This window comes from Genypterus blacodes, unplaced genomic scaffold, assembly GCF_046128005.1.
Source record: "Genypterus blacodes isolate CSIRO-AG114 ecotype Tasmania unplaced genomic scaffold, CSIRO-AGI_Gbla_v1 ptg000093l_1, whole genome shotgun sequence".
Classification (NCBI taxonomy): Eukaryota; Metazoa; Chordata; class Actinopteri; order Ophidiiformes; family Ophidiidae; genus Genypterus; species Genypterus blacodes.
Genome location: NW_027466897.1, coordinates 282980 through 302957, shown reverse-complemented (window position 1 = coordinate 302957; position 19978 = coordinate 282980). Strand labels below are relative to the sequence as shown.

The following is a 19978-nucleotide window of genomic DNA, read 5'->3' as shown; positions in this document are numbered from 1 at the left end:
CATTGTGATATGGGTTTGGCTTTATTGTCGTACAAACCGGTACATATTCCTTACAGCTTCTGCACTTTTAATGGAATATAAAGATGTCGCTTGAACCCAGTAATGCAACTTCCGACTGGACACAAGTCACAAAGCACTAGTTTACTACTAAACTTCTGCAAAGCGCACTCATTCTTGCTATGTCACGCGGTGTATGAGCCTACGTGCAGGCAACGGTAGAGAGACCAATACTATTTGCAGGTCTAAGGCACTGATTATTTTTTGTCAAATCTCCCAATTTAGACACGGGATCATAACAAATACACAATAAACAACACAAACTACTCTCAACACACACGCACACGCACACTCACACACACACACAATTTATATGCATCGAGTTATTGATGCGTCTAAGCTACTTTAGCTGACAGTGAGGCTAGTCCTTCTGTTAGAGTGATTTTGAAAGCACAGGTATAGTGTTGTTGCTGGGTCCAGAGTAATGTTTTACCTGGAGGGGTTTGTACATCATTCAAACAATTTCATCAACAGACTTTGGTTTCAGCTCTCCCCATCCTATGTTCAGATCAGCTCTTAACGAGTGCAACGGCGCTGCACTGAAAGTTGGATCACCACCAACGGTTCTAAGACACAGACTGACTGAAGTGTTTTTAAAGCACCAAAGAGACTGCCTGAGCATAACAATGGAGCACGATGACTTCCAACTCAATCCATTAACACACTGTACAAAGAAGGAACGATTTTGGCACAGAAATAATGATTACATCAGCAGTAGGATAGAAACTAATTTGGGGCAGGCGATAAACTAAAGCCTAAGAACACTAACTAAAGAAAGAGAAGTGCATTGGTCAAGTAGTGGCCTTTAGTGGCAGTTCTAAATGGCAACACAATCAAAATCACAAGTAGCTTTACCTTCCCATCCAGCTGGCCTGGACTCATCCTCAACCAGGTGTCAGGTACTTTGATTTCTCTGTACTCTGACAGCGTCCTCATTCCAGGAGGATTCTCCAAGCTGTCCCTCTCAAACAGTGACTTTCATATACCTAAACAGTGACATTTCTTTACCACGTTAACTGTAAAAATATAAGGATTGTAGTAAAAATGGCCCCAGTGCTAGTATAGGGGCGCAGTAATACAATTAAAACAAGACAGTACTGGACACAAGGGAGTCCATAGCCCCTGAATCTAACAAACATCAACACAAAGACGTACACAAAAAACAATGTAAAAATTGTATAATAATTAAAATAGGAGAGAAAAGTTAAAAATTCAGTTGTAATAACACCCGGCCACAAGGTAAATCAAGTATGGAGGAAGGGTGATGCATCCTCTCCTTCATTGCTTCCTTATTTAGGCCTCCTTTGTGCTAGCCTTCATTTTCTCAACTGTTTCCTGTGTTCAAAAAAAGAGTTGACAAATAAATAAGATGAAGATATATAGCACATCATGCGACATACAGAATAATGATGCAAGTTCTGGCCGGTGTTTATCATGCTCTACTTCTACGAACCAGAGTTTTCCGAGTCACAATAAACTTGTACACTCAGGGTATTTGTTAACAGTGGCATTCTACGCTGCCCCTCAGGAGTACAGAGTACGTGACCTCACCCACTCAGTCATGGACTTGTGAGCCACGTGCCCTCCTGTGCATTTGTAAGCAGAAATGGAGGCAGGCCACAAAATTACTACGAAACACTTTTTGTCCAAGGTCAGTGAGATGCTTTATTGGGATGACAAAGCAGCTTGTCTCACTGTTGACCGAGCTTCTAGAAACCACTGTTACACTGTGTCCTAATTCCACACTACATCCTAATGGATTGGTTTGATCTGATAGCGTGTCCATCCCAAACAGTCTAACAGTCCTAACTGTAAGTATGTTATGTGTAAACTCAGATGATTGTTCATATTGTGATTGATGTTGTATATGTTTGCCACAGTTTTAGTCTCTAGATGTTCTACCACTTTATAAAACTATAACTGCACAGACTGAGGGACAGTACAGGCTTGTCTTGATAGATTCAAAGGTTGTGTCCCTAGTCCAGATTAGACGACTGAATGCATCAGTAGTGTGAACCTCTATTGACTACTTCCCCTTCACGGATCACATCAAAAAGAGAACATGCTGCTGTAGGATTTGTTTCAGAACCGTCAACCTTCTACTTTATGGATAATGGATAAGTCACTGGCGTCCTAAACCAGGGATTGTGGGTTCCTGTCCTATTTGGGCTGTTATTTCTTCTTGGATTTCCCCAAGGGGATGAATAAAGTACCTATCTATATATCTGTCTATCTTTATAACTGCCGGTCTCTAGAGGTGTTGTTAATGCTTTCTGGTTGACAAGCAGCCAAAAGCAAAGGGCAGCTGGGTTCGGGGCAAAACCCATGGCCGTATTCAGGCCTAACATGCACAACAGGTCTCATAATTATCCATTTTGTAACTTAACATTTCAACACTTCCACATAATAGGCCACAGAAAGTAAAGATATCTTCCTGCCACAGCTCAATACTTCTGTCACTCCTCTGAGTGTGTAGTTAGATACTTGATACTGGCATTTGTCTTAATCTCAATTAAGAATGTAATATCGGGCTGTACAAATAAATTGGATTTAATTTGACTTTTGCGGAATCAAAACAGACAATGAGCAAAACCGACCTGGTGCTTGTTGAGCTCAGCCACACGGAGGTTCCACTCCTCCTCAGTCATCTCTGCTCCAGCATCTGCTGACTCATCCACAGCTGCTGTCTTGTCTGGACATATGACAAAAGGTTATTTGTTTTGGGACGTGACTCAATTCAATGAACCAAATAGTATAAACAGGGTTAAAATCAGGATCTTGAGTTTTTGTTTTTACCAGTGCAGGTCATAGCAGTGCAGACCCAGTTGCCGCATGCACACACACAGCGGTTGCACTCCACTTGGGTCTCTGCTCCGTCCTCGTAAGTCTCATCCTCCAAGGCACATTCTGCCAGAGAGCATCCATGACAAACCATTACACTCAGACAAACTGCACTGCAACTATCATTTTCAGGAACAATGAAAACAAAGTTAAATTAAGATATATGCTTTTCCCAATAATTCCTCATATTTTCCTTAAACTGGGCAGATGCTGCACCAGTTTAACCCCCATTTAAACCTGATTTGGTCTAAGTCAGGTTGAAATTCAGTCCAGTCAGATGTCCTTTCAGAAACAGGGTAAGATGCATTGCCTGAATATTCAAGCTTGTCATTAAGTGATCAGATGGATTTCTGGCTGCTGAAGTGCCGGTTCATATGTCTTAAGAACTTACATAACATAAAGACAGGCAGCAATCCATGGCTCCATACTCACATGGCTCATACTGACATTCTATACTCTAGCCAGGGACATTCAGTCTCTTAAGTGTGCAGTTTGCATCGATAGGTTTGTGTGTGTGTTGGTGGCATTGAGCAGATGTGAGGTGTGCGCACCCTTATGGTGTTTTGTCCATAAGACCTTTCAGTGTCAGAATGTTCACAACTACTAAACTCTTACAGTGTCAGCCCAGCTTCAAATGTCTAATGTTACCAAGTTAAGTTAAGTTACAAATTGCACTTCTTCTTTTTGGTGAGATGTGTTTAATTCAAACTGAGTAAATATCCAGCAAATACACTGATTCAGCTGATGTTGATGAAAGAAAAGCATTTCTCTCTGACCAAAGTAATCCTGCGTGGAGTTGAGCCTCACTGGGTCAGCTCACTATGTGCCGCGTGTGCCATGAGTGTGTGTGTAGGGAATGTTTTCACTGTCACGGAGCCAAAGCTCCACATCCTCTGAACTTTCACCCAGATTTAAGCGCAACAGTTGACTAAGCAGACTGAAGACAACAAAATGAGCACAGCAAAATGTGTGCAAATCCCCACCGGACATGAGTCACAATTTAAGGTTCATTTGTGTGTGAAAAGGCAACGCTGACTGAACTTAATGTCCCTGCATCAATTTTACTCCAGTCGATAACTCATCACCGCCTTATGACAGAAAAACAAACTATCCATTTATGCTCACTCTTCTCTGGTGGATTGAATCCCGGCTTCAGGCAGTTGAGGAACTCATTAAAGCTCAGCTTCCAGTCAGCATTCTCATCAGAGAGCTCAATAAGGGCATCAACACACAGGCTCCTGAGAAGGACACACACACAAACACACAATGAGTCTCAAGAGGCAGCAGAACACTGGAAAAAAGGGAGTACACTGCAAAATGAAAAGAAATGCAATTCATTTAGAGAGTTTTAGTCCGTACAGCACAGGTGTTTGTGTCATCGCACTCCCACAGGAGGCCTTCAGTAAAGTTTACTCTGGCCCAGATAAGGTTCAGTGACTTACCGAGAAGACCTCAAAATAGCACACATGGATATGGAGCCTTATTGACTTAGCGGGACTAAATGTAGGCTAACAAGTGTAAACATTATCATAGAAGGGAATAAATATATCGTTTACAAGGAAGCGCAATACCGAGAACTGCCATCTTGCCCACATAATGAACATGCAGCTATTGCAATGTGCTAGGTGATATGGACCCACAGTCACACCAACACTGGGTCAAATATCAAATTTGTGCTGTGTGCTGGAATGATTTGTTGGAGATGTAATACTAAACAGAATCGCTAACATCACAATGATTTTTATCTGGCCAGTTAAGTTTAGTAAAGACAATGCTTAGCTCCTCCTCAGCTATTCTCACCTGACTGCATTGTGGCTCATGATCTGGACGTCTACTACATACTTGCAAGATGGAAACTGCGAGTGAAGAGTGTGAGGCTACAACCACACTAGTCTGGATCATTTTGACAGTTCTGTTTAGGTGTGAAGATAATCTTGGTCCACACTTGCATTTTCACAGCATATTAGAGAGGTTGGCCGTACACACAACAACACCGGAAACTGCATATTTTTCCTGCTGCTTGTGTGCAGGCGACAAACAGTTACAGACGCCAAATAAGCAAGCAAACAAAATAGAGAAAAAAGAGAGCAACAGTCCAGAGTGTTGGCTTGGTATCCCTGTATATATATCGAATATCGTCTAATGATTAAAATATAGCATGATGACTTTTTTTGGCCCATATCACCCAAGACTGAGTTACACACCTGAGCAGCTTGTTGCTCTCCTGGTCTGCGTAGGACTGCATCTCCACCAAAGAGTCGTTGTGCTGGATGAATTTGAGCAGCTCTGAGGAGTCCATCTGAGAGTCACCGTTGTCATAGTTCTGCAGACATAATGGAAGAAAGAGATTATACCAGACAGACTAGAAGAGACACTATAATGACTGGACTGGCAGTAAATTGGCCCTCTCATATATTGTAATTTAAGACCCCAATTCATGACCAGGTGCTGGTTCTGTGGAGGACTGAGCATCTCAAAAGATTCACCTGATGCCTTATTAACAAGACAGCGTTATGAAACCTCTCAAAACTAACAGGCTAGCATTTCAGCAAGGTCAACACTGCTGAAACACACTTAAACCTTCATATCACTCACCACTGCCAACAGGGTGACAGGGTTCCTTCTCTACACAGAGACCATCGTTATATTAAATTATAGATCAGCAGCTGACATGAGCTGGAAATCCTGTCACATGAACAATAGAATCATTCAGACAGTGTGAAGAAAGTCTGAGGATTCTGAGAGGTTGAGGGGCCCTGCAAGGTGCACATGGAGAAGTTCTCTGTGTGCTGTCAGCGTAAGTGATCGACTGTGCTGTATAAACCTGGCATATCTGGCAGAGGAAAAATAAAAATTGTGCAGAGAGGAGAGGTTCACCTTGAAGTATTTCAGCAGGATGTCAGAGAAGTTGGACCCCTTGACAAACCAGCCGTCTGGGACGACCTCAGTCTGCAGCCACTGGATCACACGGCTCCTCAGCTCATTGCGGTCGGCGGAGTAGCACACCACTGCAGGGCCGGGTGCAATCAGGTCAACTCATCAATAAATAATCCAGATGATAAAACAATACATCGAATGTTTGAAAGTTATATTGCTTGCTGTTTGAGGTTTGACCCCTGTACTGTAGTGCCTACGTCAGCATATCTAAGTTCACAATGTCCCTTTGATGAAACAATGATGCACAGCTAATGCACAACCACTTTGTTCCTACAAACCAACCCAACTTTACCACCCGATCATAACAACCCACCTTCCCCTAACCTAGGAATTAACTAACCACTCCATAATTAACAACTCCCTTTTTTCTCAGGGCTTGTTAAGGTGTTTGGCCTTTAGGCAAACAGCTGTGCCCAGCATGCACACACCCACACATACAACACACACTCACCTGGGCTTGCAGCCACTTTGTCTGTTTTCTTCTCTAAAAGGGATAAAAAGAAAGAGAGAGAGCATAAACTGTGAGGGAAGAAATTAACAAATTAACTTGACAAAAATCCCAATTAACTGAGCTAAACTTGGCTGTTAGAGGGCAATGAGTCAAAGGTATGAAAGACTGACATAACTGCTGTCCATTAGTATCTTTAATGTCACAGGTCTGATCGATGTTTGGGTCAACAAGGACGCAGAGATTGAAACGTCGCCAAGTTTGAGCAGTGAAGGTCACTCCAGATAAGATGCATTAATATTGGACACAGTCAATGACTGACGGAGGCCAGCAGTGACCGGCTCGGCCCGGTCACGTATGGGTGCCCATGTGTGGGTGTCTTTCCATCTGGCCAGACCAGGTTCAAAGAGTATATAGGTCATCACACACTAATCAACCCAATTAACAATACAAAATGCTTTCGACGCTGTCAAGTTAAGAAGGCAGCCATTTATTCAGGTCACAGTAGAGACAGACGGGGAGTATGGGGACAGCAACTAAGGTTCACAAACTCAAGGTTGGAACATTGACAGCTATGTGGCCCAGACCACTATAGGGCCTCAACAACATCCATATATAGTTTGTTTGCCAGTAAAGCCGTGTTGGGTTCATCCTGACAGATAACACTCGTCTGAACAAACCAGCCAAATGTATGTGTGTGTGTGTGTGTGTGTGTGTGTGTGTGCGTGTGTGCGTGCGTGCATGCGTGTGTGAGTCTGCTCACTTTTATGTTTGTCCTACTTAATTACAGCCTGATTGTGGACCTATTAGGTCTATTGATGTCACTGATTGTTGTCTATTGATCACAGTTTAATGATATGGGATTCATCATTACGTAGCAAGTTGAGATATGGAAAACCGTCGATGGCTTTTTATTGTTGACACACCTCGTAAAAAACGTGTTTTCTGATTGATACACCTAAAACCCTTCTCAGAATGAGATTGTCCATCGCTACAAAAATGTAAAAATTGTTCCATTCAGCTGATCTTGCTAATTCTTCATCACTATTGTGCTCTTAACCAGATAAAACAGATCAATATTGCAGTATTTGTAAATCAAGAAGGAGCTAAAGGAGATAATGTACACATACATTTCCTGTGACCGTGTGAGTAATTTATCCTTACAGCTGATGTTATTTTTCTCATATAAAACACTATTATTGTGAAATTAAAGCATAAAACCGGGAAATAAACTTGTTAGTGCCAAGACACTCATACTGCTTCAGGTATAAAAGACAGATAAAACACAAATAAAAGACAGATAAAACACACACACACACACACACACAAACAATAAGCTCCCTCTTTAACCTTTAAACAGGGAATGACTGTAGTGTTCTGGTGCTGGTGTTCATACCCTGGCAGTGTCCATCGTGGGCCACCTGGATCTTCAAGCCGGTCAGACAGGCGTCTCTATGGAGCTCACAGTGGTTCCTGTATGTCTTACTGTTGCTGCCACACACTGACCTCTTGTGGGGCTTACAGCTCTGAGAGAGGACGAGAGGGTGAGAGGGGAAGAGATATGAGACGAAACAGTGGAGATTACATTTTGTGTTCTTGCTAAGTAGGAAGTAAAGGATCCATGGAGTTTGGGAGTGGTGGCTCACCTCTATGCAGAGACAGCTGGGCTCGCCCTTCTCATTCACGGCACATTCCCTGCCGGCGCCGCAGAACACGTTGGCGCACACTTTGCTCTTGCTCTGCAGCTCCTGAAATAAAAGTGAAACACAACGTGGACACAGGTGAGGAAACGGCTTGTCCAAGCTTCACACACAGGGCGGCGCTGTTGCACTACACATGGGCCGGCGCTCACATTTTAACACACACAAAATGGTAGAGGGATTCAGGCCCAAACGCAACAGATTTGTGTTGATACATGTCTGATCGATCTGGACCCACTTGGCACGGTTGACAAGACAATTTCTCTTTCCGGATGAGACCCAAAATTGAAGACTTGGTGCTTTATTTTTCCAACCTTATCCTCGCTCTCCATCATCCCGTTCATCGCCAGGTTTGACATTTTAATCATGAGCTGTGGAGAACTACTTATGATTGCAGGGAGTCTCCGCATCAGCTACAGCCGGACTGAAGGAATGACAGCAGGCAGACTTAACAGAGAAGTGAAACAGACGAGTGGAGCGTGAGAGAACTTTGTTCTACCAGTGAAGGGAACAAAGGATGAGGACAGAATAAGAAATGTACGCGCAAGCAGGATAAGACTGAATCATGAGCCTGAAGGTTTGAGTTAAAAAAAATAATCTCACTTTCCCTACTCGCTTCAACTTTTAGTTTGCATTTAGTTCAGACATTCCTCTTGCTGTCACGTTGACGCCTTTGAGTCTGTTTCTGCTGCACAGTCGACCGAGGCCAGTAACCTGCCAAACATGATTCCAACATGAGCTGCAGACCAACCAATCACAAGACACCAAGCGTAGCTCCAAGAGCTGCTTTATGACCCCCGTTACCTCCTTCTTTTGCTATCTGTGTGTGTGTGGGTGTGTGTGTGTGTGTGGGTGTGTGTGTGTGTGTGTGTATGTGTGTGTGTGTGTGTGTGTGTGTGTGTGTGTGTGTGTGTGTGTGTGTGTGTGTGTGTGTGTGTGTGTGTGTGTGTGTGTGCGTGCGTGCGCAGGGTGTTTCCACATCTGGAGTCTGAGCTGTGTTTTCCTGTAGGTTCATTCCCATGCTCAGTGAAATTTTTCTCCTCCCTCTTCGGCCAGACTCCCCTCCTCCCTAAGACCCTATTTCCTGTGTGTGCGAGACGGAAAGTTGGTGAACAGTAAGTCAGCGCACGTGAGCTGGTGTTAGAGCTAGAATGTTACTGTGTGAGTGTGTGTGTGTTTGTGTGCTTTAGGGTTTGGAATGTAGGTTAAAATGAAGGTGGGTTCTTGTGACTCCCATCAGCTCACTTCTAAACCTCAACAGTTGAATAACAAGATGGATGGAGGGAGCAGAGCAGAGCAACGTAGCGTAGCATAAACCTTTAACCCATGACTGGGAGAGCGAGAGAGAGAGAGAGAGCGAGAGAGAGAGAGAGAGAGAGAGAGAGAAGAAGAAGGAGACCTGTCGAGAATAAGCTGGATCTCATTCCTATGTGAGAGTTATATACACACATACACACACACACACACACACACTCATAGTACGACGTTGAGGTCATAGTGAAGCCTCAAAGGAGCCTCTGTGGCCTTGAGCAAGTTGGACTATTCGGTTAGTCACAGATATGGGAGTCCAGAGTGAGACGGATAGAAATGTAGCTCTCGCCTGCTGAAACCTGCAGAAATCTCCACTGAAATAAAGTGAATAATGGATGCACTGAGTATATACATCTCTCTCTCTCCCTCTGTCGGTTTCTCTCTCTCCCTCTGTTGGTCTCTCTCTCCCTCTGTTGGTCTCCCTCTCTCTCACACACACACATCTGTCTACCAAAGAGAACCAAGAGAGGAACTCTGACATTTTCATAATGGGTACAGAGGCAACAGGCTTTGTTTCAATGACTCACTATGTTACTATGGTGACGGCAAGTACGGGCTCCTGTTGTGGATAGATCACAGATGCGGCAATCAAGCCGTGGCCCATAATCAGATCACGTTGCTAAAGAATAGTGTGATGGATGCTGCGCTTACAGACACGCGACACAGGCCCGGGAAGTGACGGACAAATCGACTGTCAGAACCCCCGCTGACCCTCCACAATCCAGGGTAGTGAGATTGCGCCTGCGCGGCGGCCCGGCCGCCTTAAATGGTCGTAAATCACGCCGCCATCGCCACTGTGGACAAGATTATGCAGACACGCTCCGTTACGAAAGACAAAACCCACCCAATCCTCCCTAATGGCACGAGAAACACCATTAAAACAGGCGCCAGAAAAGCTGTACTCGCTCAGCACAAACACAAACACACACACACACATACACAACACACACAACACATAGGGGAGTAACTGTCCTACTAAAACAACATACATTTTTCATTGAAGTCAACAAATGCTGCCTTGTTTCCGATCTCTCCCATTTGAAGCAATCACAGCAGTGATAAGTGACTGGGTGCATCACAAACGCTTCTGCAACGCCATCATGCTAAAAGCAGCCTGAAGCATATTATGATTGTACACACACACACACACAGACACTTCCAGATCTCCGGCCCCTTTTCCTCTTTCCTTTCCCATCCTGTTTACACCTCACAGGTAGAATTGTTAAAATGGTATAAAACCCTCTGGGACAGGGCTGAGTCACATGGGGAAAAGAAGTGTGTGTGTGTGTGGAAGGAATAGAGATGAGTTGAGGAGGAGGGTTATATCAATCTCTCCTCCTGCCACAGGTTGACTGAAGCTGATTGGTGTTAACGGCTGGTGCAGTTTTTGGCCTCATTAAAAAAGAAGAATCTTTAATTTTTCCACTCAGTCAGCGTGACAGCACGGAGCATAAATCTGTCACCCACCAGCAAATAAAAAGCACATTAAGCTATCTGTCTGTGTCTGCGTTTCTGCCTCTTCCTCTCTCTCCCACACACACACACACACAGATCTTGTCCATGTTTACGTGCGCGTCTTCTGCCTTCCCCGGTGACGCTCCATTGACTCGACACACCAATCAATGCCTCTGTTCTGACGGTGTCACTTTACAGCCATTGTAAATCCATTCCCACAATGCACCAGCACTGCTCATTAGCATAGAAAACATTGATTTAGTGCTGGTAAACAGGCTGACACATAGACGCACAGAGTGACAATCAATACAAGTGATGCCACTGGGAGGAAGGAACGCATCAGAGTCTAAATATAACTGCTTATGAATTTAGAGATATGATTTTGTGTCGAGGGTGAAGTCAGATTGAAGGATAAACTGAATGCTGCATAAGGACCTTCAGTATCTGTTCAGTAATATAGAAGAAACTAGTGCAACTTACCTTTTCTATCAAAGGTAAACATTACATATGTTTGCAGCAGATTAATATTGTAAAGGCTGAAACCGACAAGAATGAATGGGTTTTCTTTCTGGCTGCTGGGTTCATGTGTTCTGTACATTCTGTTTTTGGTGCAATGGGAAAGAAATACAATTTATTTTCCACAAAACTCGTATAGTATATATAACAACATATACTGTTATACCCAAGAGAGAAACACTGTATCAAAAGTTTTACCTAGAATAAAGCTTTGCCATTAAACGTAGTTACCCATTAAGGAAAAAATATATTAGAGCTCAATTAGAGAGTTATGATTTATTTCTCTATCTAGCACACTGTGAGTGGGTTGATTAAAGATACAGACATTTAATCTGCCAACTGTGGCAGGAACACACCAACAGGAGACCTGGTTCTAATAACTCTCTGAGCAAAGCACGCTGTAAAATCTTCAAACGTTCTTTGTTGTAAGAACTCATCGATTGAGTGTATTAGTCCTGGCAGGCCGGCCATGACCGTATTTTATAAGATCCGGTCCAAATATCCAGGCTTACTACCAGAAAGTTGAGTGTTCAGTCTCAAGGAGATCGAGCGATAACTTGACATTTCTCTGTAAAGAGCCTTGAGGAAATTGGATTCTTGTAACCCCAAGACACAAACACCGTAAAACAATGATGATTTGTCCCAACTTGCCATGTCCTATACCTCACTTTTATGCCCTATGTCAAATCTAAAAAAAACAAAAAATATGTCCTGCACTGGACAATAAACATAGAAAGACATCAACCTGTGTACGTGTTTGTCAATACATCAGAATGTAACATTTTAAGAAGATGTTAGGATTGTGAAATCGGATCGCTCACATTCTTTGCGTGTTACCAAAGATGACACCATCCCCTCTGCTGTTTGCTTTCACTACCACAACAGGGACACCCATACCAGCACATGGCCGACCAAGGCAACGCTAACCTCACAGCAGTAGAATGGAATCCTTTGTCTCGCAAACATGTTCTTATTTACGCCCGGAGTTAAATGAGTTAAGAGAGAAATTTGGAAATTAAGAGTGGAGAAGAGGAGGAGGAATGTTGGAAACAAAGGAGGTAGTAGGGGGAACATTCCTGGGCCATGTTGCACCTCAGCTGGAGTCCAAGAGGTTTGTCTAGAGCCAAACTCTCCTCAGTATCTAGGTCAGAGCGGTGCCTGTGCTCCCCCCTCTCCGGCTTCCTGTTTCCTGCTCTTCTCCATGTTGTCTTTCCAGCTGACTGTTTCTGTCCAGCACAGCTCACTTCCCTGAGATGTGAACTCTGGACCAACTGTTTGAACCCTTTGACCCCCAGACTAGCCACCAGGGTCCGGTCTAAACCAGGAACGGACAAGTTACCACAAACACTCCACAGGCTCCTTCTATGACCCCCTTTCCTCCTTCAAGGAATCTTGCACAATCCTGGAGCTCAGTCCATCACAGTGGGAATCGTCACAGAGGATGACTTTCATATTAAAACTCAAATCTCTAGCTTCATTTTTCTATTAGTGAAGCTGTTCAACTGAATCGTGACACATATCAAATCTGGTTCCGTCCCATTTCATCTGTGCTCGACATTCTCTGGGGATGCCACGAAGCCCCAGCCGAGAAGGTAAAGGAGACAGGCTGAAGTACAGTTCATGATCAAATCCCAACACAGCACATCCCGCTGCCACACGCTTCCTTTGAGCCGACATGCCCAGTTAGTATTCATTACACGTGTGTGATTGAGCTAGCAGTGAAATTGACAGGTTATGCCCTTTATCTTAGATGGCAAAAGTGAAAACTGATTTGAGTAGCCACTATTTAATTTAAGGCTCTTATTGACAACTCAGTGGGTGGTCTTGTTACAGCAGTAACAGTCCCTGGGGGTCCAGGTTTGCAGATTAGACCCGTAGAAACAAAAGGCTCTGGGTAACAAACCAGACTGCGCTGATCTGCTTCTTATTCTTGAATGTGTTTCCTTCTCAATTTGAATGGAATGGATCGACGGATGGCGTGATGTCACTGTGAACCGCCCAAAAACCCTTCGCCAATGGCTGAAATTCAACAACAACAACCAGAATACAAACAAAAGACCTTGAGCGAGAGAGAGTGAGGAGAATGAGAGAGAGAGAGTGCGAGAGACTGAGAGACTAAGAAAAGCAGGAAATAAGTCACGGTCTGGGCAGAGCCACATCTGCTCGCAGTTAAAACGTCACCGGAGAAAATAAAAACCTATAAACACAGCACCAGCCTGACCCCCCAACCCCCCTCCCCCCTGTGGACCCTGTTGTCAACCCACTGGGGCAAGCGTAGCCTTGTCTCATGTCCCCTGTCACCACCACCTGGCCCAGGGATCTGACCCACTTCTGTCCATCTTTGGCTACTCTGCTGTTTTGTCAACTTCTCCATTCACAAAGTCGTAGTTTTATCATCTCTTCTTTCCATTTTGTCCCAATAACCTCACTGGATTTCCCCCAAATCCATCTCTCTCCACGTCTTCTCTCCCTCTGCCCTGCTGCTGCTGCTGCTGCTGCACTATTCTGGGCACTATTCCACGGACAGAGAGGGAGGGAGGGTACGAGCTCAGGCCCGGGCCAGGGGAATGAGTACATTCCCTGCCCTAGTCTCTGCTCCCTCTTTGAGGCCAGAATTGGGGCTAATGGCTGGAAGATGTTTGGAGAAGGAAAAGGCCCGTTTACAGACTGCAGGGTGTGTTTAACATGTGCAGCCATCTTGGAATCTGTGGACCACAACCTTTAATGATCTCAGCTCTGGGACTGTGATGATAGGACGCACTGAAATTAATTTAGCAAAACATCCCTGACTAATAACACAACAATGTTCTTCTTCTTCTTTGTTGCAGCTCACAGAGAATCAGTTTGTAAAGTCTCAAATGGCTCGTTGGAATAAATAAATGTCAGCTGATACTGTCACATAATTAAATTTAGAACTGTTCTACTTTGTATTTCGGTTGTGAAACATCTGTGTTCTCTCTCTCTGTTCTTGTTTTCAATCAGAAAAAGAACCTCAAATGGTTGTTGACAGCATTTAATCACACACAGATTAAACCAGTAAAGCAAGAGGGCCCCATTTGTTTTGTTTCTGTACAAAATCCTTCTGTAGCCTCCGTTGCCTCATGAATAATGCAATCCAAGTAACAGGGACCGCAAGTCTTAAGAACACCTGTCAGGTTACTTGCGAGTAAAAATAGTTTTCTCAAGCAGGTCTGCAGTTCTAGCACCCTTTCCATTTTACAAAGAATTGATATGTTTGTAACACCACAGGTTTGGAAAGAAAACAATACAACCCAGGCAATTTGAAACTGGCCAGGGTGAGATAGAGAGAGCATGATTGATTATTGATCGTCTTCTCTTGCATCTATCCTGACAGCTTCAGCCAGGTAATCATGTGTCCCGTGTGACTGTGAGCCTTTTTAACCCAACAAGCTGCATTGCAGGTGCAGGTCTGAGCCTGGACTCAGAGAGGATCCTCCTCCCTGGTCACTGACACGAGGACATGCCGGGTCTAAGTGTGATCATTCGGGTGAACCAGAATTTTTGCTGACCATTTATTAACTCTGCACAGTGAGGATCTCTCATGATTATCGGTGTGATTTGACATTATGCTACTGTGGTTTAGGTTCAGGTAGATCATCATCATAGTTGTTATACTGAGGGGATGAATTTGGTTAACGTGGGTTGTGTTGCTGTATAGGTGAGTTTTCTTTCCATTTCATTTTTACATAATCAAGAACAATCCAATCCATTTAGAATTTGAGAACTGAAACAGAATGTTAATGTTATTTCACATTTTCTACAGTACATACTAATGATGATGATTCATAGTCTGTGACTGTAACGTGAGACTGTGCAAATAGAAGTAATTACGGTAAATTTGGTCTTACATAACGCTTGCAGTGTGCCTTTTATGAGCTTTCACCAGGAATCTCTAAGCCCTCTTTCACATGAGGGCTTCTGAGTAAACACTGTTGAGCTACAGATGCTTCACTTTAATTCCCTACTTTTAGTGCCAGTGTAACATTAGAATGGTGCATATTCATTATATGTGACTCACACACCCTTTGACACAGAGCAGACTGGGGCGCTGCTCTTTGTGATTTGGTGTGTAACGTGTGTTCGTTTATGTGTGCCTTTGAGTGTAGAGTGGCAGTAATGATAAGACACCAGTGCAGCTGGTAAAGCTAAACAAGGACTCCTTTTAAGCCCGTCCAAGAGTGAAAAGAACTCACTACAGGGACATGAAACAAAGTGCAGCCCCGACTCCCTCAACACACAGCCAAGTCTTACCTCACCCTCAATTTCCCTCAGTATAATTGCATGATTCCGGCCTCATCTTCTCTCCGTTTTACATCCCCCTATCTCACCTCGCACACCCACAATCCCTGTGCAGGAGCCATAACTGGGATGTTCAGCTACAGTAATTAGAGCATGCTGAAACAGACAGAGGACACAGCGTCCCCCTCATTCTCATGTTCTCTCCACCTGGGTGGATATTTTTAGCCCACCTTGAATGAGCGAGAACAGGGATCGACATGGTGACACAGCGGGGTGCCTTTCAGTGCCTATTGTAGATCCAGGGTGTCACCGATGGAGGCGATGTATCTTACAAGACCCGAGTGTTGTTCTTCATCCACCGGCGCCTTGGGATTCTCTATGGAACTATACCAGAGCTTGTCTGATGTTGACCTGATTAACTCCTGGTGTCTATTTTCTAAATCAAAGCCAGCTTCTACTGCGGTGCTGATAACTTAATCAAACACTGTGTTATCCCTCCCTGTTACTATGGATGCTGCAGTAATACAGTAACAGCTTATGTCATAAAAAAAGGAAACGCAAACATTGGTCTCATTGGGTTGGTGTGGCCTTGCTTGTGTGTGTGTGTGTGTGTGTGTGTGTGTGTGTGCCCTGAGGCTGCAAACTCTTGTGACTTTGACTGTGCCTGCACCACGACCTCTTTTGCATATCAAGCTCACAGTGCGTAAGCAAGGCATCAATATCCTATTCAAAAGATACATATCTACTTTCGGTGAGTTTCTCCAGCTCTGCCACATTTAGCCTCAGGGGCGCTTATCTCCAAGCACCCGTGCATTCTCCTTCATCATAAATCAGGAGCCAGTGTCCGATACTTAATAACCCTACCCTACCCTACCCTCAGACCACAGGATATTGTATTTACTTACTATATTTACTTATAAAGACAAATACAGACTCCTTTCAATGGTTTCTCCGCTTATTAAATGTCATCTCTAAACTCAATATTGTTATCTCTTTTATGACAAGCCAGTATTACAGATGAGGCTTTTGTGTAACCTCTCCCTTCTGCAGAAACTACCTCAAACCCTAAAGGCTTGAAGAAGATAGAAGAAAAAATACTATCAAACTCAAAACCCTCTCACCTCCGTAACCCAAACGTAAGCTTATCAGATCCATTCTTCTGGGCGCTTTGTTCTAACTTGTTGACCCCCTTCAAGCAGCGCACTGGTATGTCAGTTCAGGCCCTTCCCACGGCCAGTCAACAGGCCATATATTATTTGGGTAATTACCTTTGCAGAATAGATGCCTTTCTAATGCCTTCCCATTAACTTCATGGGTACACTCTGTCCGACTCAGCTGTCTGCTCCATCTTCACCGAGCAATGCCTCACAGATTAGAGAGGTCGTGAATCTAATAAAGACGCACACAACAGGACATTATTCTAGCTGGCAAAAGTAGAGATGACAATGGAAGGTCAGCAAGGAGGGCCTCGGCGTCAGGCTATGACGAATGTTGAGTTACTAACAGCCTCCTGAGTGAGGTTTTAATATAATGTGCGTCGGCAGCGGATGATTGCTTTACCGTGTCATTCATATTCGTCGTGGCTGCAAGTGTTGGAAAAATCTATGCCCTCATTTCTGTCTGAAACAAATGAGGTTTGCTGTTTATTCCTGCAGACTCTAACTAACTGTTGTCAACAGAGAAGTCAACACAAAGCCAGGTGTTCAACAGCTGTTTCCGATGAGGTAAGGCCTCAGTCACCACCTGGTGTCCCTCTGTGTGTGTGTGCGTGTGTGTTTTCTTTTAAGTAGATCGCAACTGATGTTCCCAGAATCGCATCATACTGACAACCATCCGTCCATCACTGTACAAGCACTGAACCATATCGTGTGGCTGTTTCAGGATTGTCATGGTTCTGCCGTATCAGGCCATCCGATCTAACAGCACATTATCTCTGTGTTTACTCAGCGAGTTCTACTTAGCACCAAAGTGTGACAGGCACATAAGGTGTGTGCTCTCACAACACACTCCAACTCCTCCCCCCCATACACAGACAACAAACACACACATGCTCCAACACCCAGACACAGCCTGTGCGCGCCATTAGAGCAGCTGCAGTTGTTGGGGGTTTCATTCTGAAGCAATCGTCCACAAGGGCCATCAAGCCGTAAACGCTGGCAAGGTTAATGCTGCAATTCTACCCAGTGGGACATGCAGATATTCCACTTCCTTTCACACCTTTCTCTGACTCAAATGTGCCGGTAAACTTCACAACTCCACGAAAAGTAAGGCCAAGATTTGACTCATTAAATACACATATGCACGACGCCACATGGAACCTGCAGTCGTTTCCAGGATTAGTTCTTGAAATCTTCGAGAAATACCACACATTTTGTCAAGTGACATCATCAGCACAGTGACAGTCAGTTTACTTTGTTATCTTCTATCCCTTATCTTTGTTTATACTAATGAGGAAAACTGAAAGGAATGCAATGTAGCTTCAAAGGCGTTCAAAAGAAGATAAGAATCGCAAATTACCATTTTAGCTTGTTTTTGTTGATATTATATTAGGTTTATATTTAGACTTGGTTGGTTCTAAAACTCTAGAGCTACAGAAAACCATGTTGGTGTTGATCTGAGTGACATCATCTGGCTGCCCTTTGCATTAGGCATGGAATGATGGAAGTAGTTGTTGTCACTCACTTTGCATATCAGCCGTTAGACGCAAAGGATTATCACTCAAATCTGAGAGAGATCAAAGTTTTAACATGGATGTTTATGTACTGATAATGTTTACAGAGAGAGAGAGAAGGGGGGCGGGGTCAGCGGTCTGGGAGGAACCAAATTGGGAATATTTGTTCACAAATCAGACTCGAATTCGTCAAATGACTCAGATGCGCAATGACTTGTACATTCAGGAATGAAGAAGGATGGCTCCCATGAAAGGAGATGATGCGCTTCAACCGAACTGTGCGTCTAATTGTCTACATAATGAAGCCCCGTAACTCTGCCATGTAATCATGTAAGGCCATAATTGGTTTGTGCTCAGAGGATAAAACAGTGTGACGAGGAGAAAATGGCTCATTTCACATCTCAGCAGACTCGCCACGACTTGTACAGAAGTGTGTTCGCGTCCCCGTCTCCGGTTTTTCAACAAAGATAAGGAGCAATCAAATAACTCATGTCTACTTTAAGGCAGTTATGGCCGTTTTTAAGGTGTTACGGAGTTAAAATGAAGAGAAAAGCGAAACTTACCTCCGCGTTGTTGAGCGCCGCGGCCAGCAGGAGCAGCACGGGGACGGTTCGCAACATCTGGACAGGGAAAAGAGAGTCAGAAACCCGGGGAAACACTTTGGACATTTCCATCAATATGTCTAGTAAATGTAAGAAAACAAACTTGTGTAAATGTCTACTTTCAAGTTAGTACGTTACCATTTTTGTAAGAGGAGGAAGAGGAGCAGGAGGAGGAGGAGAGGAGTTCGGACGTGTGTCGGTACAAAAGGCGAGCAGGAGGTCTGTGATTCCAGAAATTTGAGGAGCGCGGAGGAATTCCAGGCGGTCTCTCCTCCTCTCCGTACCGGCAGCGCCAATGAAAACGTCCGGAGCCTCCGAGGAAGAAGAACTCCGGAGGAAGAGGAGGAGGAGAGGGCGAGGGAGAGAGAGAGGGCGAGGGAGAAAGAGAGAGAGGGAGAGGGAGAGAGAGAGAGAGAGAGAGAGAGAGAGAGAGAGAGAGAGAGAGAGAGAGAGAGAGAGAGAGAGATATGAGGCCAGTTGTGTTTACATATTTTTTTTATCTGTCATTAGATTTAAATGAAAACATTTCTATGAACTTCTTGGCTTTATAAAGTGAAATGACGTATAGCAGTCAAATGATTGTTTGACTGCTGTTTGGTGTTAACACTGTTATTATTTCCATAAAAAGTCATTAAAATGGAACGCTTGTTCACACTTCTGGACAGAATGAGGACTTTTATGATCTCATTCCAGAATTTAGGTGATTAAATTGCACTCTCAAAATGTCTTCACACCATTGGCTGTTAAACGTATCGCAGCCCGGATGTGGCCCGCTGCCTTACATCATCGTTTTATGAAACAGTCGATTCATCTAAATATTAATTCAAACATCTCGGGGTGAATAACTCTGAAAAAGCTTCTGTCCGTCCTTTCCCTAATGGAAACTACGCATGCGCACTAGAGTCCCCGCTGTGTGTTGATTAATAATCCTTTCCAGTTTGGTGCAGTTGCCCAGCTGTCACGTGACGCACCTGCGTGGACTAAACCAAGTTCAGCTCATTCACACTAGAACATAAACATTGACCCTATAAATAAATACATGTGTTTAACAAAAGACAACTCTGACCTTTAGAAAGACACAAAACCTCTTGAAATGAAAGAATAAAGTGTTAAATGTCTCTTATCTTTCTCGTCCTCCATTGAGTTTCTTCCCATTAAAAACTTTGCCTACTGAGGTGCT

The 19978-nt window shown here is 44.0% G+C and overlaps 1 protein-coding gene across 1 annotated transcript; it reads right to left on the bottom strand.

Annotated features, from left to right (window-relative positions):
• Positions 1–2: 2 nt before the first annotated feature.
• fstl1b (follistatin-like 1b) lies at positions 3–19099 on the bottom strand. The gene is made up of 11 exons (XM_076159179.1): positions 18937–19099; positions 18760–18816; positions 7930–8031; positions 7680–7809; positions 6287–6319; positions 5776–5906; positions 5103–5221; positions 4024–4136; positions 2854–2964; positions 2655–2749; positions 3–1392 (listed from the first exon to the last, which is right to left on the bottom strand). Exons 1-11 carry the CDS (start codon positions 18937–18939, stop codon positions 1351–1353), a joined length of 936 nt encoding a protein of 311 aa, XP_076015294.1. The 5' UTR covers positions 18940–19099; the 3' UTR covers positions 3–1350.
• Between the last annotated feature and the right edge of the window lie 879 nt (positions 19100–19978).

Bases quoted from the DNA above. Each gene is read 5' to 3' on its own strand.
- fstl1b (XM_076159179.1), bottom strand. The intron at 5,907-6,286 runs GTGAGTGTGTGT...CCGGCCCTGCAG, and splicing joins CAAAGTGGCTGCAAGCCCAG to TGGTGTGCTACTCCGCCGAC. The intron at 4,137-5,102 runs GTGTGTAACTCA...TGTCCTTCTCAG, and splicing joins GAGAGCAACAAGCTGCTCAG to GAGCCTGTGTGTTGATGCCC.